The sequence below is a fragment of the Ambystoma mexicanum genome, chromosome 9 (assembly GCF_040938575.1).
Source record: "Ambystoma mexicanum isolate Mex_15411 chromosome 9, UKY_AmexF1_1, whole genome shotgun sequence".
In the NCBI taxonomy this organism is placed as follows: domain Eukaryota; kingdom Metazoa; phylum Chordata; class Amphibia; order Caudata; family Ambystomatidae; genus Ambystoma; species Ambystoma mexicanum.
The window spans coordinates 137,768,226-137,793,009 of NC_090931.1; the positions used below are offsets into that span (position 1 = coordinate 137,768,226).

The window sequence follows — 24,784 nt, forward strand, 5'->3', positions numbered from 1 at the left end:
ACTCACTCATCTGCAGCCCTATGAACATAAAGAGAGGCCAAATAATAAAGAGTTTTCAGGCAATTCTACAACTGAGGGCCTTGATATCGGAGGACATACTGAGGATAGGATTTCCTAAGAAGGGTGCTGAAAGATCTGTCTGTTATTACGCCTCCAATCCTATTGGACAAATTGCTTGGAACAATGGGAAAAACTAAACTCCATTGGCTATCAACTAGGCCAATTAAACACATCGGAGGGAATTGAGGCTTTTCCTAGCTCCTGCACAGACTCAACCGCCCCCTTGAAAATAGAATGAGTAACAACTCAGAGACATTGGAAAAGATGGATCTAGAAAAATGGACTTGGCTGGAGTCTGTGCTTGAAATGTTCAAAAAAGTTAAGGCAAAAAAGCTGAGCCTTTGAGGGAGGGGCACTGACGTTGACATCCTGGTGCATTTGTGGCTACCATAAACTGGAGGGATTATCTTCTTCCAGTTAAAAAGGGCAGGGGTGTTAATGCTAAAGGAGACCATGGTGACAACTGCTTTTGAACTAGAAGGGTTCTACACCTACAACAAACTGGCTATCAGGGGACCGCAAGGTAGACCCTCATGCATTTTGGCAATCGCGGTAGACCTAAACAGCGATTGATCACATCATGAGATAAAGGTGAACTCTAAGGACTTTATGGCCATCAAACTTTACTTGCCCGGTGTAAAAACCAACCTGCTAATCGTCAACCTTTACTACAACCAGTCCAACACTAAAATTGTAGATCTACAGCAGGAGTTACATCTCTAGTTTACAGACTTGCCTGGGAGGGGCGTTAAAGACTATATTGTTTGGGAGGGGATTTGAATGCCATATGTGTAACATCACACCACATAGGAAGGTTGGCTAATGCTGTGAATGTGCCTACTCAATCCGCACGACAGGGTGCAGTATGGAAACAATATTTTGAGGTGAGGGACTTCCGGGTATGTTTACCAGGGGAACAGGAGGTGAGAGACTTCCATACGTGGACTAGGGAGGGGGATCATGGATTGAAAGGTTTTTGGTTTCAGAAGACCTGGGCTATTTGTGTGACCCAATAGAAAAGGGGGACTCTCGAGGGAGTGATTATTTCCTGATTAGCCTGGCTATACATCTCCCCCAAACAGCTTGTTGTACTCAGCATGAAACAGCTTTCATTTCCCCAGAAAGAGGGGGGTGGGTTGTGAAGGGGAATGCTAGAGCATACTGGATTTTTCCTGCCACATGGGAAAAAGAATAGCAGAAACTGGAGCTGAAGGGTCGGAGGTTAACCGCTAATAATTATACACATACCCTACTGGAATGCATCAGGTGTGTTACCAATAGGGGTCAAATTAGTGAAGGGAAACCTCATAACCATCCCTTTGACCTAAAGTTAAAGCTAGCGAAACAGGCAAAGAGGGAGGCCATTAGAAACTCCCTCAAAACAGCAGCCGATAGATCTGTGTATATGGCAGCTAAGAGAAGGATAATGGGCCAATACAAATTCACACTTAACGCATAGGCTGGGAAAAACTAGTCGAACAGAACCAAGAGGTAGTCATCACCCTTATCTAGATGGATAATGTAAACTTCTGGAAAACAATGGGGGGAGTCACCAAAGGTGCACAGAACTGTCTGGAGTGTAACATCACTGCACAGGAGTGGGAAGGCTACATTACCAACAAGTATGCCAGTCCACCCGGCGAGGAGGGCCAAAACCAATTAAGATATTTGGAGCCGACTCTCTGGCTCTCTAGTGGTAGACTGATGACATCTTATGGGTAATCGGTAGGGCTAAACCATCAAAGACGCCGGGTCCTGATAACACACCGCCTGTATTAATTTAAACTAATACAAATCTCTGAGCTGGTCCTTTGCGAGACCTGTTCAATTATGTGAGTCAAACTCTGACAGTTCCCGAAACATGGAGAGAATCCACTATTATCCCAATTTACAATCAAGGGGACAGGAGGGAACCCATAAACATTAGACCAATAGCCTTGCTGGATTCGTCCAGCATGATTTTCAGAGCCCTCCTTCTAAGGGAGTTGAAGGGACAAATAACAGCACAAGGTTTGTACTCACAGTATCAAATAGGGATTCGCACTGGCAAGGGAACATCTTTAAATGCTTTTGTTACGTCGCACCTCTTAGCATCTGTCAAAAAACAAAAGGTAGGGACTGTCTACATGGCATCAATAGACATGTCCAGAGCCTTTGACACAGTAAGCAGCGCTAGGCTTTGGAAGAAACCTCTTGGTATGAACCTCCCAGTAATGCTAGTGCAGTTGCTGGCTTTGCTTCACACCAACACAACTGTTAGGGTGAGGTTGAACGGGGAGGGAGCCATGACAGACCCAATTGCTACGCACGTGGGTTTGTGGCAGGGGTGCGTGGTGCACCCCCCACCCCCCTGTTCAACCTATGTCAGAACCATGATTCTCCGAATCTCTGAAGGCAGAGAGGCTTAAACTTAGACAGTCTGAATGCGCTTGTCGCACATTTTATGATCCCATTTTAAGGCCATATTTACAGCAATTGTCATCTTACTCTAGTATGATTAAAACAGCTAAGGCAGCTTATGTCTCCAAAAAAATTGAAATCACTCTGTGTAAACCGAAGGCGCTGTTCACTGCTGTTAAGGCCCTGTCTTCTTCTGATAATCTCACCTACAGTGTTAGACCTACTCAAAAATTGTGCGATGATCTATCTGACTTTTTTAGTACTAAAATTAATGACATCCGCCATAATATTTCAAAAAATATTTCAGATGGTTATAATATCGTACCTAATTTAAAATCATCCCCACTGGAACTGCCCACTTGGTCTCTTTTTCCGTCTTTTCCTGAAGAAACAGTCCTTGCAGCCATTCATAAGAACAAATCCTCTTCCCCCTTTGACGCTATTCCGGTGGTTATTATGAAAACTATCTCTCCTGCTCTTTTAGGGGAAATCACTACTGCCATTAACAACTCCTTTCAGTCGGGGATTATCCCCCCAGAATTGAAGGCGGCCAGAGTGATCCCTCTGCTAAAGAAACCCACCCTTGACGCTACAGTCCTTACTAATTTCTGTCCTATTTCACTCCTTCCTTTCCTTGCTAAACTATTGGAATCTTTGATCTCTATTTTACTCTCTTCCTATTTCAAATCTTTTTCACTTCTTAGTCCTGTTTAAGCTGGCTTTAGACCTGGTAGAGGCAGAGATTGTGTTCTGACCTATGTCCAGAACGATATGGCCAGGCTGGTGGACTCAGGTGGGGTGGGCACCCTGATTTTACTTGATCTATCAGCGGCCTTCGACACGGTCGATCACCCCATCCTGTTGTCCCGCCTTGCCCAGATGGGTATATCTGGTCAAGTAATAGTCTGGTTCACCTCGTTCCTGGCGGATCGCACCCAGACTCTCTCTATGCCACCTTTTCTATCCACTCCTTGTCTTCTTAGTTGTGGTGTGCTACAGGGCTCCTCCTTGTTGCCGATTCCCTTTAACATCTACATCTGGGCTTTAGTTGGTCTCATCCAGTCCTTCGGCGTCAGGTGCTATTCGTATGCTGACGACACTCAGATCTTGATCCATCTTGATCCATTTAGACCTAGATCAGGCTGAGATGGCAACATGTGCCTGACTGCTGTTGGGAACTGGATGAACCAAAAGTGGCTCAAACTGAATGGCAATAAGACGGAGCTTCTTGTGGTAGGGTGCCCCCCCCAATCCATCACTTTGGGTGTCCTCTTTCTGGCCTACATCTTTAGGCAACCTTCTCATTCCCACCGGGAAGGTTAAGAATTTAGGAGTCATGCTGATTGCCTCTCTTTCTATGGAGAGTCAGGTTGCCATGGTATACAAAACTGGCCACCTTCAGTTGAAAGTTCTAAAAAAATGTTTGCCCCTCATCTCAGAACACCTTCGTCCCCCGGTTGTAGCTGCCATTATACTTTCTCGGCTGGATTACTGTAATTCTTTATATCTCGCCCAACCGCAAGGTCTTATTCAGAGATTACAGCGCCTACAAAATCTGGCGGCTAGGACAGCCACCGGCTCCCCTTATCGGGCACATATTTCCCCTGTGCTGTGCTCTCTGCACTGGCCTCCAGTATGTCAGCGCATCCAATTTAAGGCCATGTGTATTGTCCATCGTTCCATTCACAATGTTGGTCCAGAGTTTCTAATCTCTAAATTTGTGCGCTATCTTCCTAGTCACCAGCTTCGCTTGGCGTTGGCAGATCTGCTTGTTGTGCCATCCTCTAATCGTGCCAGGATAGGTGGCTGTTCCTTCTCTATAGTCACGGCCACTGCTTGGAACGAGCTACCATCTCCTATAAAGAAGTTGGTCAGTCATCTGGCTTTTAGGAAAGCTGTGAAAACCTTTCTTTTTTAAATCGGTTCTCCTCTTGTTGGCCTCTCTCTATCTTTGGACATCTGTCTCTCCTATAGCGCCAAGATGCTGTTGGGCGACCGTTGCGCTTAACAAGTTCCAAATAATAATAATAATAATATATCTCGCTGATTTAGGTTGTGTCTGGGAGAGGGGGCACTACAAATCCTGCCAAGTTGGGCTCAGTGTCACTGGGCTGCATTATATTTGCTGATGATTTCGTCCTTTTTGACTTGACACTGTTGGGTCTTCAGACGAAATTGAACCTATTCTTTGAACATGCAGCCCAGAACAATCTTAGGGTTAATGGCCAAAAGTCAAAGGTAATTGTTTTTTTCTACCAAGAGACGTCCCAAAGCCATGATGTGGAGAGTAGGAGGTAATCCTTTTGAAAGGGTGGAATCCATCAGATACCTAGACTATCATGTTACCATCACGTATTCCAGGGAGAGTTGGAAACTTTTCATTAGGGGGAAGTGTCTGCCCTTGCTGGCAAAAATGAAGAGGGTTTACTCCCAATTATGTCATTTCTCAATTAAGCCTCTGCTTCAATAATATATCTCCAGTGTGGAGGCCACACTACTTTACGGGTTGGATCTCTCCCTTTTTGAGTTGGGGGACTTTCTTAATTCCATCCAGGGAACACTTTTGAAGAAAACATTGAGGTTGTCTAACTCAATCCTGAACTCAGTGATAAGGCAGAAGTTTGGGTTGATTTCAATGGGTGCTAGTAGAAAAAAATGGCGGAGTATGCAACATTGCTAAATCCACCTCCTATGTCTCTCTGTCAGAGTTTGGGTGAGGCCCAGACTAGACAATCTAGGGCTACCATCACAAAAATGTACGAAACACTTTCCTTGATAGGGTCATTGAAGGAAGAGCTCTCCTACAGTCTGGCCATAGTAAAGAACAAGCTGTACAGACAGGACTGGGTGGCCTCCTCAGATCAGAAGGGAACATGTAGTTTGTATAATGAATACAATACATTTCTCACCAAAAGTATATTCTAATCTTTCCTTGCCCTAAACTAAGGTCAATTTACCTACGATTTAGGTTAAATCAAATCCTTACTTAGGAAAGGACGAGTAAGTGGGGGCCGGGTGTGATCAATCAGATCTGCAGATTTTGTAAAAACGAGGATGCTAAGGAATCCATCATACATCTAGTAGTAGACTGCCCGGCATTGCAACATGAAAGGAAAAGATATGGGGACGGAAATTGTAAATTAATGCATGTGGTCCAGCTTAATGGGTGGCCAAGGGCAGACTTTGATCCTGTCCTTGTGTTGTTTCCTTGCTCAGATACTGAAACAAATGGGACAACAAGGATATTAATGAACAGCAAGTTCACTTTGCAATGGAATACTTTGTGAATTAGTGCTTTCAGTTGATTTTGTGGGATGTTGTTTTGGGATACTTATTTTTAGTTGATATAGCTTTTTATGTATGAGGATGTTTTTCTTGTATTTCGTATTTGATTTGTCTTATTCTTTTTTGTATATAGTGCAGGGTTTATACATTTAGGTTTGAATCAAAACACTTATAAACAAATAAAAAAAGAAAAATGTATTTGTGTACAGCAGCCAATGAGTACCAAGAAACCTGGCTAACCTGATTATTAGATCATTATTAGAAGGCGGTTATTAATTTGGTCATGAAGGTAGGATAGGCCAAAGGGCGAGGTAACGTATAGCAATGTGTAGGGGATTGTAAATGGCAGCCAATTAGTGAATGAAAATGTACATGAATTTTGAAACATTGTCAAAGCTATGATGTCACTCACTCCTATAAAAAAAAAACGCCATTTAATGATGCCAATTTGAATGATGCTTGTAGTATTCCCGTCTGAGGCTGCATGTAATACATCTTTTGTGTTTTTTTTTCAACTCCTTCACGTTTATTGCTCATTGAATAGATTTTTTGGTAGACAGATTTTTGGGCCTACCATACAGAGGGGTCGGGGCTCCATGCATTGTGCATCCCCCACTTCACCTGTTCCAAGCAAGAGCATGAGAATCTGCTTGATTCCTGCTGATTTTAAAGCATATCTCGTTTCTGAACTTGGGGTGCATATTCACATGCCCCGAAACCCCTGATTACCTTTGCAAATGTGCAAAAGGCGTGTGACAGGCCATCTGAAGGTGTGCATCTAGGATGCGGACATTCTGGCGCCCTTCATGAAGAGGATACCATGTTTGTTTTGCAAGTAATGAAATGCGCTATTGCATCTAATCACTTGAAAATCTGGTCCTCTGAGTCTAGGTAATTTTACTACAGAAGTCATTTCTTCCTCGCTGTACAGTTTTCTTCATCTCCATGTAGACAAAAAGCTTTTGGAAGTGAAATGTGTTACTTTCAATATATGTTTTCACAACAGTATGCTATGTCTTCTTTAGAGGAAACAGAAATATGCTGATTAATCTTGAACAGCTTCACATGTGAGTGCATGTGAGCTGACATCAACAGAGCCTCTCTGTTATGTCTATTCCAGAGAATATTTACTCAAAGTTCGAAGACTCGCAATTTGACCAGCTTTATATCTTCATTTGATTGCTGTTGTGTCTCCTCCACCATTTTGTATTTCTGGGTAGCCCAACTTTGACCCTTACTGTGCATATGAGGTCTGTACAAATAAAGCAATTTATTTGTTCACATTTACGACACTTATAAACAGTCCCTTCTTCCTCTGCATTCTGTCTGCATAATATGACGGTACAAAGCTCTCATTACCTTTGGCAAACAATTGTATTGGTCTAAGCTTCAGCTGTTGCCTCAAACATTGTGGTGGCACCGCTTTAATATGATCTGGGCTGACATCCCAGATGCTGATCTGAATATCACCTGGCCTAGTAGGATCATTGTCTCTGTCTTCCCTGTTTCCCCTCCCTTGCCTCGTCGCGCCTTGAAACACTTGTGTATAGGCGCGTTATAAATGCTATATCATATCATAGCATATCATCCCTATATAGTTTCGTCAGTGCCAGGTATTAATGCCAATACTGTTATGAAAATTAACAATACTGGAGTATAAATCGATTGTAATGATGTACTACATGCTTAAGGAGGTTTTCGAATTAGGGCCATTAAATTCATCGACGTACCGGACGCAGAATTAGTTGACCCTTTACGGGCATCACAGGAGGTAAAAACAAACGATCTTTGAACCAGGTTGATTTGCTATTGCATGGCTTTTTTTAACAATCTTTATTAGAAACTCAAAGTTACTGAACATTGATACATGTAACCATAAATACACAACCAATAAAGTTTGTAAATTCTAAAGCTACAGACACTTTGAACAGGTCAATAGTTAGATTTTGAAAATCACTGGAGTTAGAAAGCCAGCCAAGTAGCTAATTCGTACCCACGCAGGGTTAGTAGTAGCTACTCCTTGGTACCCACGTGCCTATCTACAGTTCAGCTGATGCCCATGTTTAGGAGAAGCACATTGGAGAATTGCGGATTAGACTTGACCTTTTCAGAACTCATCCTTCATTTATTACCACAACATATCCTTCCGGATATGCCTTCTGGCTCCCGGGGAATGAAGCTCTCAGAGCTCAAAAGGGCAGCCAGTCAAAAGATAGAGGTTTATCATACACACACACAAAAAAAAAACACAAGAATGAAAATAACAAGAAAGAGTTGCATCAACTGATATTCTGTAGCATGATTATTTACAAATGTGCTTAATTATTATAGCAAACAAGTGAAGTTTCACAGAAACCAGCTCATTTAAAACCAGAGTTTTCTGCCATTCCTGGACCAACATTTTTCAAATGGGGTTGGGTGAGTTGTTATGCCACATGCAGTCATTTTGAATAAATGTTTGCATTAGAGGGAACAGTCAAAATGATTGCTTTATGTATTAAACACATTATGGGCTGGGTATAATTCCTTTTGTTCGGGATCATAAAGGCTGCTTAAAGGCATCTGAGATTGTTCGATGCTTGGTTCATTCCTCAAGGATTGTCAGAGAGCGCCCAAGCCCTTGAATATCATAGTTAGTTATAATCCATCATTGCATTGAATGCTACCGAGGTTGGGGGAGAGAGGTTCAGAGCATCAGCTGACATTTTTATTATATTTGCTGCCAATTTCCTGCACTACTTTTGTGATGGTTGGGTATGCATGTAATTCCAAAAACAACAAGGAAGATATGCTCATACTTTGAGAACTGAAAGAAAGCGGTCCATTTCTTCTTTCAGGAGGAGATGGCAAATCATACCTTTTCCAAATCAATTTAAATCTTCGTAAATTTAGATGTTTTTAATCAATGTAGTTTCATATTGTTAGAAAAATGTTGGTTCGCCAATAGGTGGGTCTTCCCAAGAAGGTTTTGGCATATTGAAAACTCCGGTTTCATGAATTACAGCTTTGCCAATGCGGAAAACATTGGCACATTCTAATGCACTGAACTGCGCAATTGGCATTACAACACCTCACGATTTCCCGATAAATCTTACTGAACGAAATGTTGTCAAGTGACTCTTCTTGATCAATCCCTTATGGTGCACCTAATCAATCTTCATGAAGGTGCAACACTTTTATGAAATTGAGAGCGTCTTACACACAGCTAGCTTGTTAGTCTGGCAGACTAGCTCCCCATCACCACAGTGTAAATTGACAGTTTTTTCACAGTTTAAGTCACTATTACATTTCTGATTCGGGGCCAAAGCCTGTTGGTCATAAAGAGGTCTTGGCTCCGGATCCATTCAATGGAAACCAATCTGACCATCGACTTTGGCAAGTTTCCTTGCAGACATCGAGCCGACATTTCTCCAAATGGTGACTAACAACACCTTGGATCCGTAGCTTCTCCCTGGAATAGAGCAAGACATCAATGGAGTAGGGTTAGTACTAAAGTCATCAGCAGTCTAAGTGATTACAACCTATGTTATTCCTTCATGAGAATACAATGAACTAGTGAACAATACGGAAGACACAACGCTATTGGAAAATAAAACAGGCTTTTTCAGAAGCGTTTTTCCTCAGCTATGACTGCCATATTTATTTTTATTAGTAGAAGAGGCAATGAACATGCCGCAAAATAAATCCTGTGATGAGTGTATTTTAAGATGGACATTTTTTAGGTGTATGGGCCACTCCATCGCGGTCATCTTTTAATCTCATAAATCAAGTATATGTGGGATATACGTTTATGATATACCTTTTTTAAATTTACCACGATTTCTGAATGTTGACAAAGGCAGTATGGTAACATTATGAATGAATGGATGCATGAATGAATGAATACTTTATTGAATCGGATTTCTCCATTAACAAATACAAAATTTGGTAAAAATCAGTTATAGATCTGATGTACAGAATTGTAGGTATATGAAATATTAGCATTTCAGAATGCCTCAGGGATAGCTATTACTTATTAAAAGTGAACACTGATGTATTTGCAGAATGCCCACTTTGGATTAAAGTGCTATATAAAACAATACATACAAATAAATACAAATAAACAGACCTCCATTCTGCTTAAAATGACCTCTCTAGGGTTTGGACTTTGGCAAAGAGATGCTGGAAATACACTAAATGCTTCCTGGTTCACTTGTTGCCCTCCAAGCTGTGTGCTGCGTTACATGCTGCAGATTTACTAGAGAGACAGGGAAACTTGGCCAACCGGCCAAAGTTGCACCTTGGGTTTATGCATAGAGTTTGAAGATTGTCATATAGTCGTTCCCCACCTCTGTAAGTGATGCTTATCTGAGTTTAATGCTAAATGGTTATGCCAAGTATTCCTCTCATGTCAGTTCATAACAAATGGACCACAGAGTCTTGCATTGTGTCTACAGCTTATTTTCTTTCAAGGAGGGGGCACCATTTGCCTCCTACTGAGAAACATCTTCCGCCCAGTAAAGCTGGCAAGCTTGGCTATTTATACACTGCTAACTTTCATTGGTGCCCCGAGCCTGTCACCACGAGGCCACTCAGGTGTCATGTTTGGTTTCTTTCAAGTGTCTGGACTTTAACATGTCTTTATTTTTGGTACACCCAGGCGGATGATGGTGAACTGATGGTCTGCTCCTTGACCATATATAACATAGGACGGCACGGGGTGGATTTGCATGCGCTCAGTGTGGCAATGACACATGATCTGCAAAGCTTCACAATGTAGGGGAACAGATCTTAGCACTGCAGAGTAGACAGGCAGGCCTTGAGATCAGCAGTGTTATCCAGCACACTCTCAATGTGTGCAGCAGGTCCCACTATCTTGGGCAGGGGGTCTAAGCGTCTCTATCAAGATGTGTGTGTGTGCGCATTCTGACATTGTCGCCCTCAAACGTTGGCTGTATGATGCCCTTTTGGAAATGCAGGCACTGCACCAGGGCACCACTTGCTTGCCACTGCAATATGTTCTATGCTGACATAAGGAGTGCTGTCAGCATGCGGAACAGCACTGTTCAAGCATGGATTCCATTCAACGAATAGTCCTCACTCAGCTTGTATTGCACAGGCGTTCTCCACTAAATCTTCCCAGTGTCGTAGGAGTTTCAGGCAACTGTAAGATCCTATTAACAAATAAAAGTCCAAACTTCTCTATCTCTAATCCATTACATTTTAAGGTCCTGTTAATGAGCCCAGAGTTAGTGTGCAGGGTGTGGCTGATTTCTTTAGCTGGCAGGCTACCACTGACTTCCCTACCCACTACTCAAAAGACAGAGGAAAGAAAGCCATCAACTCACTGTGATCCTGGGTCTACCCCTGGGTATGGATCTCAGATGGTCTCAAGGTGATGCCTCCTATTCCTTAAAGGTGAGTTTTTGTTTACACTTTTCTGCTCACAGAGTCTACAGAATAGGTGGCTAATGAGTCGTGCTGATCTAGGACAGCATCAGAACTGCGCACAGAATTCCTTCTCCTTGTCTCTGCCCCATGCGCTGTCCCTTGTTCCAAAGATCTCAGGGTACCAACATGAAGGATTTGGTGTATTTAAAAACATTGAAACTATTGTTGATCAAACTCTAGTCCCAATGGTTGAACATGGATTTCCGCAGGATAGAAGACTTATAAAGAACAGTGGGGTTTTTGTTGACTATTTTAGGTTTGTTTTGGGACTGGCCACAAGAGGAAGAGATTACATTTCCCATACAGGAGAACGGTGAGTTAGAATCTTTCCCTTTGGGGGAAAGGAGGATGTCCAAAGCATTATTCCAACATTGTTAGGAGAATGGGGGATGCTCTAAGAAATATTTGGGGTGCCAGATGGGACACAAGGGAATTCGCTGCTCACCTTCTTAATGGGTGCACCTACCTTATGCAGTGTAGCGATAGAAGCTTGGGTAACATGGAGGTAAGTAGTCGGTTTCACCAAAAGGGTAGAGCGGGCAGGTTACCCCATCCAGTAGAGGCAGCAGAGGGAGGAATGAGCAATCCTATTAAAGAAGGGTGAGAAATAAACATAGTGTGAGTGCCCTGGCATGATCTCATCATATGCTTCCAAAATGCCACCCTGCAGTGGCTAATGCAGAACAGAGCATAGCAGGCGTCACTAAGCATGTATTATTGGTCCATGATATGATAGGTTATTAATAACGCCCTTAATACCCAGAGATTTCTAAGCATGGACCCGGGGATCGAATCGGTGGTGCTCCATGTCGTCTTGCCTCCAAGGCTAGCACGTTGCCCCTGAGCTGTCCTCCTGAGTCACATGGCAAAGCAATTCATGCTGGAATCAAGTCTTTGCTGAAGGGGAATTGCCTGATTTAGTCCAGTCTTTGAGAGGAAACCTTAAGCCTTATCTCACACTACTTCTTCACACATTTCAACGTATTTGCTAGTGTTTCATGCAGAATTATCAGTGAGAAGAGAAATGTTTTTGTGCTTCCAAAAGAAAGAAAGTGTGGAAGGGATGCCGACCTTACATGTGAAATCTCAAATATGATGTGTCCTGCCAAATCTTTACAGGGAGTTTTGTGAATTAGTGTTATAGTGAGAGTTAAGTTTTACTTTGTGACTAATACTACGTGGCTGCTGGGAGAACATTTCACAGAGAAAGGCATTTAAAGGGTTTGTCTCTGTGATACGTGAGGACACAAAAAAAAAAGTCCATCACCTTTTGGGGGTGGAAATGCAACTGTGGCATAAGAGGCGGGCCAGCCTCAAAATGTTGGGGTGGCTGGATGGCAGTTTTGAAACGGGTAGTGAGTTTTCCATTACAGCCATTGCCCTGTTGACCCACCCCACCCTTCCTGTGAGTCTACGTGGCTGAATAGCTATTTCACCTTCCTCTGACCCATTAGGTGCATTCCTCGCTCCTATTCAGAGGCCATTTAGTTTCGCAAAGAGGCTCTGAGTCATCTAAAAGCTGAGCCCAGCAGGTAAGCCTTTAGCTTCATCAGAGGGGGTCTATTGATATTCCCTGGCAGGGTTTTGTCCTCGGCCACCTTACCTTTGCTGCTGCAGTCACGGTAATGACACTGCTCACCAACTTGTGATGTCTCACACTCTTGCCATCACACCGTTTGTTCTTAGAGCCCTGAGCTGGGCGACACAGCAGAAAGATTGCTTCCGCCTCAAAGTGGGAGGGCTTAAACCCTCCCAAGCCACTCAGCAATGACCGGGTGCAGGGGAATGTGCCTCTTTTAGCCGCACTTAAAAGCGCATCGCGTTTGTGAATTCAGGATACACTTTGAAATGTCAGAAATGCACCCGGATTTGCGCTAATGGGCAAAGGGGTGAGGAAAGGGCATCAGAATGGGCGCAGCTGAGGTGAGCACGTTCAGAGGCACTTTGTGGACGAGGCTGCTCCATTTCTGCTGTATCCTATCACTCGCACCAAAAGAAACTTTGGGAATCTGACGGGCAGTGTTTCTTTAGATTGTTGCTTGTTGTATGCGCTCACAGGGTTGTGCCGCTGACTGTGCATGGACAATTTATGGGGGTGTGTGCGGCTCTATTTGTATTTTATATTATATTAACACCTCTGTGGTCCTGATAGCATTTTTTTTTGTGAATTGCCTAACTGGTTACACGTCTGTATATCGAAGTAATTTATAACAAATGCCCATATATCGAATCTTTTATCTTGAAAACTTTTATAGTGAATGCATTTTTTAGATTTTGGTTTTGTTTTGGTTTTGTTTTTTGGGGGATCCCCCTCCAAACCCCTGTTTCCCAACCCTAAAAACCCATCAAGACCATTTCCCAAAAAATATTTAACCCTTTACCCCCATCCTAAATGCATTCACTATAAAAGTTATCGTTATAAAGGTTTCGAAATAAATGTCATTCACCATAAAAGATTCGATGTAAACACTGTATACCTTCCTGATCGTTTTGGAAACCTGCTTGCCAGGAAAAACAGAATGTTCAACTTTCTGAATTCGCACATTTCTCTGCATCTCGAAATATGGAATGTTCTGAATGTTTGTGTTTTTGTGTGTATTTACCGGGTGTGCATGTCTGAATAAGCGTGTCCGTGTTTTTTTACACATGCCTGGAACGTGTTTTATTTATTTATTTATTCAAATGTGTAGAGCGTGATTGGTTGGTGTACACGTTTAAATACATATAGCTAAAATTGATGTCTAAGCTCATTGCAGAAATGTGAACACTATCTTATTGCGTTCAGCTTGGACGAAAGGAATAATAGTTGCATGGTGTCTGTGTGTGGTGTGTGGTGTGTTGTGTGTGTGTTTATAAAGATGAAATGTCATTGCCTTTCTGACAACATTGAATGTTTCATTCCTGTTTGTGTACTTGGTTGGAAAAACAAAAACGTTTTCTTTAAAAGAAAAAAAAAAAACACTCGTGAGTGTGTTTTGTGCAAGCACTGTGCATATTTCGGATTCACGAAGCATTCCCTTTAACAGGGTTCTACGATTTGATTTGCAGTTCTCCAGATGTTTTTGACTATGACTCCCATATTCTCTGAATATTCAATACGATGGCTAGGGCTGATGGGATTTGTGGTCCAAAACATATAAACAACCAAAGGTTGCAGACCCTTGCGCTAAAAAGTGCACTTTGAAGCATCCACAAAACAATAGTGCATTTTACGAGTTAGGGTTAATCCTCCAAGTTACTATTAAGGATCAACGAATCACAACGTAGGAAAATGCATCATGTGATATCCAGCATTCAGCATTATGCATCCCTCCTCTTTGCAATCACCCACCATTTGCACCAGTGAAGGAACCTGGCAGCGTTCAAAGCCGCCCCCTTTACCCATGCACCACTATGCCTAACACAACCTAACATGCTTAAATGTGAAAACAAAGGCAAACGGGGCTCGGAAGTTGAGTTTTTGAGCGCCAGGGGCAGCTGATCACTGCGCGTGTAGTGTTATAAGACGGCTCGGGGACAAGCTTTGGTTTTTCCTCATTCCGGGATGCAGTGAAATAATGGTACAATTGCACGGCTGATTGTCACTTTAAAGATATGACGTGAAAGTGTGGATTTAGGCTAATGTGTGCGTGTTTGTAATGCTTGCTTATTTTATTGGTGCTACCTGTGCAGGAATAATTTAGGAGTGTGTGCACTCTTTGGGCCCGATTCATGGAATAATTGCCCGGTTCAAAGTGAATTTGCACTGCTGAAAAGTGACTTTACACTGCCGACACAAATCCTGATTTATGGAGCCGTGCAAAGTGTATTTTTGATGGGCAAAGTCATTTTTTACTGCAAAAATGACTAGGCGCTAATTTTGCCAGGACTTTGCACTGCAGAAATACACTTTTCATGGTTCCATGAATCAGGGTTTGCATTGGCAGTGCATAGTCACTGTTCAGCAGTGCAAAGTCACTTTACAGCAGTGCAAATTAATTTTGAACCTGGCAAATATTCCATGAATCGGGCCCTATATCTGTTCTTGAGATCTTTTTGAAGGACGGGAGATGACTGAGATTGGACTTGTATGCTTTTTTGAAGGAAATGAACTGTGTTTAATGTGCACATGTTCTAAACAATTGTCCTGTAAGCATTCCATGTATGTGTTTGCTAAATAGAAGAAAAATAGCAAAAACAATCACCCTGTGTCAAATATTTGATCTCTGAAGACTGTGTAACCTGATTGCAGCACGTTTGAGCTGCCAGAACAGATGCAAGAAGCAATTCATTTCAAGTCTATCTGAGTCTAAAGCTAAAGTGTTTGGTGCTGTCCCTTGCAGTAATACCACCAAACAGAATTACTGTTTACACCGGTGGTAATTTGTAATCAGCCAGATACCCCCCAAGCATATGGTGGTGGTATCCTCTTATGGTGGGTTCAAAAGATCAGAAACACACAGACTGCAAAAATGGTAGTTATACTGTTACTGTTTTTTTTTTTTTTTCAGTTGCCACCAAATAATAGTGAGGGCACAGTGATAAAGGGCCTCATTGCAAGTTTGGTGACATCTCAACCAAAAATCCACCCAGATACCGCAAAGTGTATTTACCATTACCGCCATTTGATCCAGAGGAATTCATGCCAGATCACCAGTGGTGATAGGCAGTGCTTGTTCCTATTTATTGGCGTCCAAAGGACTCCATGGAGATTTTTGACTTAGTTACCACTGGCGGTAATTCCCCATAAATGTATGTTTTCTGACAGTAAGGTGGCAAAATTACCTCCTGCATTTTGCTGCAGGTTTTTCCTCCACTTCACCTCCAAACCCATAGTTCAGCGGTGCAGTAATGCAGCAGTACCACTGTTTTTGACCACACCACCAAACTCAAAATGAGGTCCTTTCTCGTAATGCGCTTGTCTAAATAGAGAGTGTTGTTGGTGCTGTGATTGCAGGGACACAAAGTATGTGTTTGTGTATGCATGTGTGTGTTTGTTATGTTATTGTCCCATCAACATCATAGTGGCTTTATGGTGAACGGCTTGTTCAGGTAGTGGCATAGTCTAATTAGCAAACGGGTGAGAAGGTAAGGGAAGCAGGAATAGGATAGAAATTATATGGACAGATAGTGTGGTGCAAGGGGCAAAGGTGGACTGGAAACCAAAAGCGGCCTTGGAAATAATATTCAAAGTGGGCCCAAGTTACACATTGTCAGCAAGCCCCACCCTTTTCCTACGAGAAAATGCGGAAATAAAATAGGTGACCACACAAGAGAGTCCCAGAGTGCAGAGGCCTAGTGGGAAACCTCCAGAGTTTCCTATTGGGTAGTCCACCCCTGGCAAGGGGCTTGTACAATCTGGTGTAGCTTTTGGATGTAGGTGTGCATATGTAATCATTAGCAGTGGGTCATACAAGCATTGAACGGAAAGCGAGCTATGTCTGTTTAACCAAGCTGACGTTTTGCATAGTTGCATCAACAAGGTCTTAACGCAGGGTTGTCCAACCCCAGGCCTCGGGGGCTGGCTCCATGTCAGATTTAGATGATACCTCTCATTAATATTCACCAGATACATTTACATACAATGGGCCTCATTACGACTTTGGAGGTAGCCATGCCATTTTTAGCGGCATGACTACCTCCAAACTCGTGGTCCGGGTCCCGCAAAAGGGGACTTACCGGGCCATTCCAACCTTGGAGGGCCCGGTAATTCCCTTTCGCGGGACCCGGACGCAGTACATCCCCATTCCCATTTTAGCCTCCATAGGGTCCATGGGAATGGGGAGGATGCTAACAAAGGGCCTGTTAATGACGGGCCTGTTGTTAGCATCCTGGTTGCTCGCGGGTGGACCAGGCGTGTTTACCTCCACCCGCGAGCAGACCCATAATATGGCGGCCCGTAATGAACGGTGCCGGTCCCATACCGGCACCGTTCATTACGCGGCCACCTAACGTGTAAAGCGGCCCAGTGATTATAAATGTATGCGCATTTTTCCTCATGAATATTAATGAGGGATCGCATGAAAACCCGCCAAGTTTCCAAGTCCGGGAGTTGGACATATTCTTTTACTTTTCTATGTAATGTGTCTTGAAACCTTAAATATATTGTGATTACAGTGACACAATATATCGTATCAAATATTTGTTGACACATTTTCCTTACCTGTGCGAGAGGATCAGCTCCCATGCTCTGTAAACAGCTGACTGCTTGGCATAGCTGGTCCTTTCTGTGAAGCAGAAACTCGTGCGCCTCCATGGTCAGGTCATTCCTCTGAAGTTCTTTCCTTACTTTGTTTTGTGCTTGAATAGCGCACTGTAAGGCGGTCAAACCTGCGGAAAAATGATCAACACAGGATGTTTCTCTCCAAAGAACATGACGCGCTACACTAACAATAGACCCCTTAAATATTAGGGTGCGCGAAGCAGTGGGGCGAGCGCATATCTCGTTGAGATGTGACCAGTGCAGACCTTTCCATGATGGGCAAACAGGCACTGGACTTCCAGCCATGATGGAGAATCCTGCAGGGCAGGCCCAGTGAACATTGAGCACTCCTTTAATGGCAGAGCGCTTCTGGGCCAGCCCGATCTATGCTGTAAATCTCCTGTCCCTGTGTGATCGTACCCCAGCTAACGCTGGGAAGGGTAGGGGTGTTTTGCCTCCCCGTTGCCATTGCCGGGCCCATTGAGCATGCTGGCCGGCGAGTGGGGGGCTGTAGGCCAGTTCAGCATGTAGTGCTTCTGTACTTCTCTGCATTAATGGCCTGCGAGGATCATCTAAATCTTGGCACTCAGGGCTAAGCAGAAGCCAGGATTTAGGGAGATGTGTGATGGCCACCTCCCCCTGCTTCCTACTTCATGACAGTGCACATGGCAGCAAAATAAAAACAGCTGATAGCTCAGCAACCCTCCAGACGATCATTATTCAGTATCACCTGCAAAGACCATATGCAAATCAGGCTTGGCCCTACCCGGAAATGGGCAGTGCAGCCCAAACTGTTTGGTCACATCCCTTCTGCATGATACCGCAGGCAACCCCAGACATGTTTCAGCCTTCTGCATGAGGTAGGCCATCCTGCAGAGTGGCAAAGGCCTTCTTCAGGGATGTGTCATTGGCTGGAGGAACTGGTTAGAGATGTGTGATAAAACAAAAACTTCATATTGTGTGTGTGCGCATAATGCATGCTTGCATGGGATATGATATATGATATGGCATTCATATTGTGCCTGTACACAAGTGTTTCTAAGTGCCACAAGAAAAGGGAGGGGAGACAGAAGGAAGACAAGACAACCGATCCTAGATCCAACTAGGCCTTGTGTCATTGGATCGTGCAAGTGCGACAGCACAAAGTGCCAGGGGAAAGGGGTGGGGGAAGTGCAAGGCAGAGGTGGAGGCAGAGATTTATTTCAAGGTTATTATTGCTCTATACTGTTGACATTGTGTCTATACAACACCTTGCGTATTACAGTGTTGTCGTTCTTGTTGGCATGACAACAGCCATTAATTATGCTAGTAAACCTGAAATACTACGACGAAAACACTGGGCTATTAAAGATTAACCACGCTAACTTTACTGCCGGGCCATTAAGCTGCTTTTATTAAGGGCAAGATTGGCGCCAAGGCGTGGTTTGCTGGGAATTCCTGTCAAACTGTGTAAGGATCTCTTCCGTTATTGAAACTCCCCTCGTGTGACTCCCTTAAGGAGAATTGTTTTATCTCTTGGAAAATGGGAGCTCTTATTGTGCTCTATCAAGAATTGCCATGACAGCCAGCAGAGGCCATTTTGAAATAGAAAATTGCAGATTTAGCATGCAGAGGCCATTTTGAAAATAGGTCATACAAAAACACTGTACAATAGCCTCACCCATTAAACAAACTGAGCAGAGAGACATGAATAGAGGAATACGACCCCCAGTGTCTTGTTTAGTCACAAAGGTTGTTTCTGCGACTTTGTCAAAATTATAGCTTGTGGATTTATCTGGGAAGCATACTGCGGTTTTCCTGTGTTAGCATTGCAGGCTCAGGGCCTGATTCATGGAATTTTTTGCACGGTGCAACGTGATTCTGCACTGGTGCAAAGTGACTTTGGACTGCCAACAAACACCCTGATTCACAGAGCGATGCAAAGTGTATTTTTGCAGTGCAAAATCATAAACAGGCTTTCTTAGTGGCCTACTTCGGTTGATTTTGATAGTTTTGTAGCGTAGGCTGCTATTGACACAGGATTCCGGGCAGGCTCTGGGTTTGAAAACTTGTGAAAATTGCAATAGGTTTGCTTCCGTGTGCACATGTGCCCCCCCCCACCACCACGGCAGTGATCAGTAATGCTGCCCGCCATGTACAAAAATAAAAACTTTCATTGCGCATGATCCCCACTGGATCTTCCTGGTCATTTCCAATGCAAACAAAGAGGCAACATCTGGAGGTGTGCCAGCCTCTCAGACGCGCATCAACGTGTGGCAACATACCAGGGAATCCCATCAAAACGCCCAGAGGTGCCAAGAACACCTAGGCCCTGATTCACAGAGCGTCTTCCAATGGGGGTTTGCCATTATAAAACACTTCTCTGAATTAGGCCCCTAGGGTCTCTGTGCCCTTCAACTCCAAACCATGTGTCCGTTCACCCGGAATAAAGCTGCACACGGTCCATTTATCTTTTTGGCCTCATTTAGAGTTGGATGGTCATTTTTCAGTAAATCAAGATGTGTTAACTCTTATTGCTACTCGGTCCCGTGGACTTACCAATGGATTACAAGTGACGTTCAGGTAGTTTTAGTTCCCACCTTTGGAGTCCATAAGATTCCATGGGGATTTTTTGAGGATTTACCAAAAGCGGTAATCATTTGGTGTTAATCTCACAATATCTGAAGGTAAAGTGGAAGATTTACCTAGAGTTTTTTGCTGGAGGTAAATCTTCCACCTTACCGCCAAACTCTTAGTAAGGCGGTGTAAAGAAATTACTGCCACCCTTTTACCACACTGCAGTACTCGTAGCAAGGCTCATTGTTTTTTTGTTTTTTTTCCTTAGATCTGTAAAAGGACAGGAACTTAAATGACCTCTGGGCTCTTACATATCCCTTCCAATCACGTTTGTAAATGCATTGAAGCGGATTTCCGGTCTTTTGAGGCAGCACCAGCAGAATACTAAGACGAATTGAATTAATTTGCATTTAAGCTGAGTTTCTTTGTTTTAATTAGCTTGGAAGTGAATGTTTGATTTACTCACAATGTGCTCCTTGTATTACAGCACTCATTGAGCAAGTAATGGCCAGACCACTGAAAGGTGGATGGACAGGTTATTTTTTGCAACCTTTGGCATATAAATAAATGTTAACGTCGGTTTCAAGCCGAAATGCTTCCCGGCAAGACTGTACATGACTACACAAGACAGCTGTTCGTATTAGTTTAGGTTACCAGGAGGTGAGTTTGCACATCGGATTTAGGGGTGCATGCATGCAGACGCAGGCTTTTTGCATTGACAGATTACATTTTGGTTTTATGGGAAGATATGTTGGGTACAGAAAGAAGTGTTTTAACACCATTTTCACTTGAAAATTACTTTTTTGTTCCCTTTTGTGGAAACACTACCATCATATACAAAGGATACTACAGAGTTTCTCCATCAGATTTCCCACATCCCTTGGCTTCACAGTTTTCTTTTAGTAATATTAGATGTGGTCTCCTTATATACTTGCATCTCACACTCCCAGGGTCTTGCAGTAGTTAAAAGGTTTTTGTCGACTAGATCCCTCAGTTATCGGGCACACGTGCAAATGCTGCTGGATATGCTCTCTTTTATCCTGGCCCATAATACAATTATGTTTGACCAGGTTTTTTACAATCAAATTTGCGGAACCGCCATGGGCACTGCAGTAGCCGCAACTTTCGCCAACTTGTATTTGGGCATGTGGGAAGAAGACCTATTCTCAAATGAAGATCAAAAGAGATAAACTGATAAGGTTGTTCTGTGGCAAAGGTACATAGACACATCATCATCGGTCAGAAGTGGTCTATCTGGACATCAAAGTGAAAATAATAAATGGCATCATAACTATGAAATTGCATCGAAAAGACACTAGTACTAACACCCTCTTACATGCAACCAGTGCACATCCCACCTGTCTCAAGAACAGTATCCCATATGGCGAGTTCCTGCCAATCAAGAGAAATTGTAGTGAAAAATCAGTTTTGGAAAGCAACGCCAAAAGAACAGCTACAGGATTCCTAGCAAGAGGATATCGCAAGCGTACCTTAAGTAAAGCATATGACCGTAGCAGTAACAAAACCAGGGAAATGATACTTGTAACAGAACATTTTCAAATGAAATATACACAAGAGAAAGAAGACAACTCTATTACATTTATCACTACTTATAATTCAGGAGCAAAAGAAACAAAGCAAAGCTTGAATAAATACTGGCACTTGCGCAAAAGAGACAAGGATATCAGTCATCATTTGCCATCAAATGCTACAGTTACTTACAGAAAGCCTCCTTCTATACAGACACGATTGTCACTCAGTATGTTTCAACTCATGAATACACAAACAGCAACTAATTGGTTAACTAAATGGATACCCAGTTTTTCTACATGTGCTAAGTGTAAAGTATGTCGTTTTGGAACAAAGACTCTGAAGTATATTCATCCTTGCACCAAGATTGAAGTCATAATAAAAAAAGAACTTAAATGCTTCACACAGTTTGCAATTTATGTTATTACATGTGCATGTAATTTGTGGTACATTGGAAGTACAAAAATAGAAGCAAGGCTACGTATCTTGTAGCACCTGCAAGCAATCAATAACCAGAACATGTCCTATCCCCTTACTATCTATCTATACAAAGGTCTACCGTTCCCCTTGTTTTAACATTCCCTCTCTCACACGGTTAGGGGATAACCAACATAATCATCATATAAAGGAGACAGAAAATACATTCCCCACTCAACAGTGATCTTTACATATCGTGTGATGCTGAAAAACCCTATTTATACCAATAGTCTTGAAAAAATAGACCTAGTACATTTGTTTTTTTATAATATCAAAAATAGTTTATTTTCTTTTATAAAACTAACTCTAAAACAGTGTTTTCAGTAAAAAGGACCCCACAACACAACATACAGTGGATACATTTACAATACAAATTACTAGTTTCACTCACATCCATTCCTGTAACATGACAATACAATACATCAACATATAAAATTTATATAATGATTTAAACATTTCCAATCACTGAGTGTTATTAACTCAGAATAAACAGTCCCGACATGTTTCAGTTCCTCTTGGCACCAAATGCATGAACCTTCTTCAGGGGAAGACACTTTTAATTTTTTCTCCACCATGTAATCCAGGGCCCCAAAAGTACTCTTTAAACCGTACTCCTCACAAGTAGGATTGCTGCAGTGTAGGTGTGCCTCAGTGCACCCAAATGCCCTCCGACCTCTTTCAATAAGTTTGATCCTGTTCTATAAATGGTTCTTTGGTAACCATGAACCTGATTCCAGCTATTACGCCATGCCACTACTCCTGCGTGGCACTGGCGAGGCTACGTTGGCTCAGTGGTCGAATGTGACCGGCGTCTCAGTAGACACACGCGGGGCGCGTCTGCTGATGTGTTTTACTCACTGTCGGCTAGCTTCTGCTTGGAGGTAGGAAGTCGGGACCGCCCTTAGAAATTCGCACCTCCTCGTCACCGACACCTGGAGCCTCAGGGAGCGTCAAGCAGCCGCCAAGGCAGCCGCCTCCCTCACCTTCCATCGAGTTATTCCTGACACAGATTCCTTACAACTTGCAAACATGGAATTGCATGGTTACAATTTTGTGGACAATTTAACAGCACGAAGAATATGTAAACAATCTCTTCAACCACGCAGGAGTAGTGGCATGGCGTAATAGCTGGAATCAGGTTCATGGTTACCAAAGAACCATTTATAGAACAGGATCAGACTTATTGAAAGAGGTCGGAGGGCATTTGGGTGCACTGAGGCACACCTACACTGCAGCAATCCTACTTGTGAGGAGTACGGTTTAAAGAGTACATTTGGGGCCCTGGATTACATGGTGGAGAAAAAATTAAAAGTGTCTTCCCCTGAAGAAGGTTCATGCATTTGGTGCCAAGAGGAACTGAAACATGTCGGGACTGTTTATTCTGAGTTAATAACACTCAGTGATTGGAAATGTTTAAATCATTATATAAATTTTATATGTTGATGTATTGTATTGTCATGTTACAGGAATGGATGTGAGTGAAACTAGTAATTTGTATTGTAAATGTATCCACTGTATGTTGTGTTGTGGGGTCCTTTTTACTGAAAACACTCTTTTAGAGTTAGTTTTATAAAAGAAAATAAACTATTTTTGATATTATAAAAAAACAAATGTACTAGGTCTATTTTTTCAAGACTATTGGTATAAATAGGGTTTTTCAGCATCACACGATATGTAAAGATCACTGTTGAGTGGGGAATGTATTTTCTGTCTCCTTTATATGATGACTATCCCCTTACTAAACACTTTGAATATGTACATTAGGGTAACATCAGCTCTTTCAAATATGTTGTTATTGACACAGTGACAGTACATCCAAGAGGTGGGGACAGACTTTGGAAACTTAGACAAACGGAGATCCAGATCCATAGTGGACTTCAACACAAAGTTTCCCTGAGGTCACAATCGAGACGAAGATCTCTATGTTTTTGTGGGAAGCTAAGATGTCTTAACTCAATGCTATAAGGCTTTAAAGACAAACAGATGTATTTGGAGAAATCTCGGGAACAATTTCTAGTATTGACAAACTGGGTTATTTTAACAGCACATTTTAGTAATATATATTTGTAGGTGTTTTCTTGACTAATCCTTGATATTTTTTTTTTTTTGCTTTTGCACTCCGTCAGCACTTTTTTTGAGCACTTGATCAAGTGCACAAACATTTAGAATATAAGATGACCTGGTAGAATATTTGCATGCTACACATATCAAATTGAGCGATGTTAACATCAGCTTGTCAGGAGGTCAAACAAGCACATTGTACTTTAAACAGATAATTTGCACTCATAACAAGGTTGTAAATAGTTTACAAAGCTCGTTGCACTTTAAAATTACAAGCACTGGAGCATAGAATCATTTGTTGATCAACACCTTTCAATATGATAGGTTCCATGATTTAGGATCTGTCAGATTAATATTTTTGCAACATACATTTAGCTCACTTGGGACAATTACAATTAAATGTGTTTGCTTAGCACGTTAAATTGGCAAATAAGGCACTGGCACCCGCAAGGGTTTACTGCCAGTGAATTGTAGCAGGATATCATATAAAACTGCCTTAAGTATTTAGTCACATTTTTCAGTGTTCATTTTGCTTATAAGACTCTCCAAAGTCTCCTTTTTTTGCATATAGTGACATGAATATCATACACTTGGTAAGTCTCCCCCGTTAGAATTCATAGTTAATTTGCAATTTCTACTAACATATAAGATTCTGGCGACCACAAGGGTTTACTGCCAGCATCTTTTTGCAGACATAGGGACATAGGCGCCCGTGAGGGTTCTTTACTGCCTATATTTCCCTGCACTATTCTTGCAATATATATATATATATATATATATATATATATATTTTTATATATATAT

At 42.4% G+C, this 24,784-nt stretch overlaps 1 protein-coding gene across 1 annotated transcript in view; it reads right to left on the reverse strand.

The window, feature by feature from the left end:
- Positions 1 to 7,561: 7,561 nt before the first annotated feature.
- LOC138487760 (uncharacterized) overlaps positions 7,562 to 24,784 on the reverse strand; it is a 57,027-nt gene continuing 39,804 nt past the window's right edge. Inside the window, exons 9-11 of the mRNA XM_069614312.1 lie at positions 17,318 to 17,484; positions 11,642 to 11,762; positions 7,562 to 9,196 (exon numbers count right to left, since the gene is read on the reverse strand). Coding sequence (XP_069470413.1) covers positions 11,643 to 11,762; positions 17,318 to 17,484 — 287 coding nt within the window. The 3' untranslated portion in view covers positions 7,562 to 9,196; position 11,642. The remainder of the gene's footprint in view (positions 9,197 to 11,641; positions 11,763 to 17,317; positions 17,485 to 24,784) is intronic.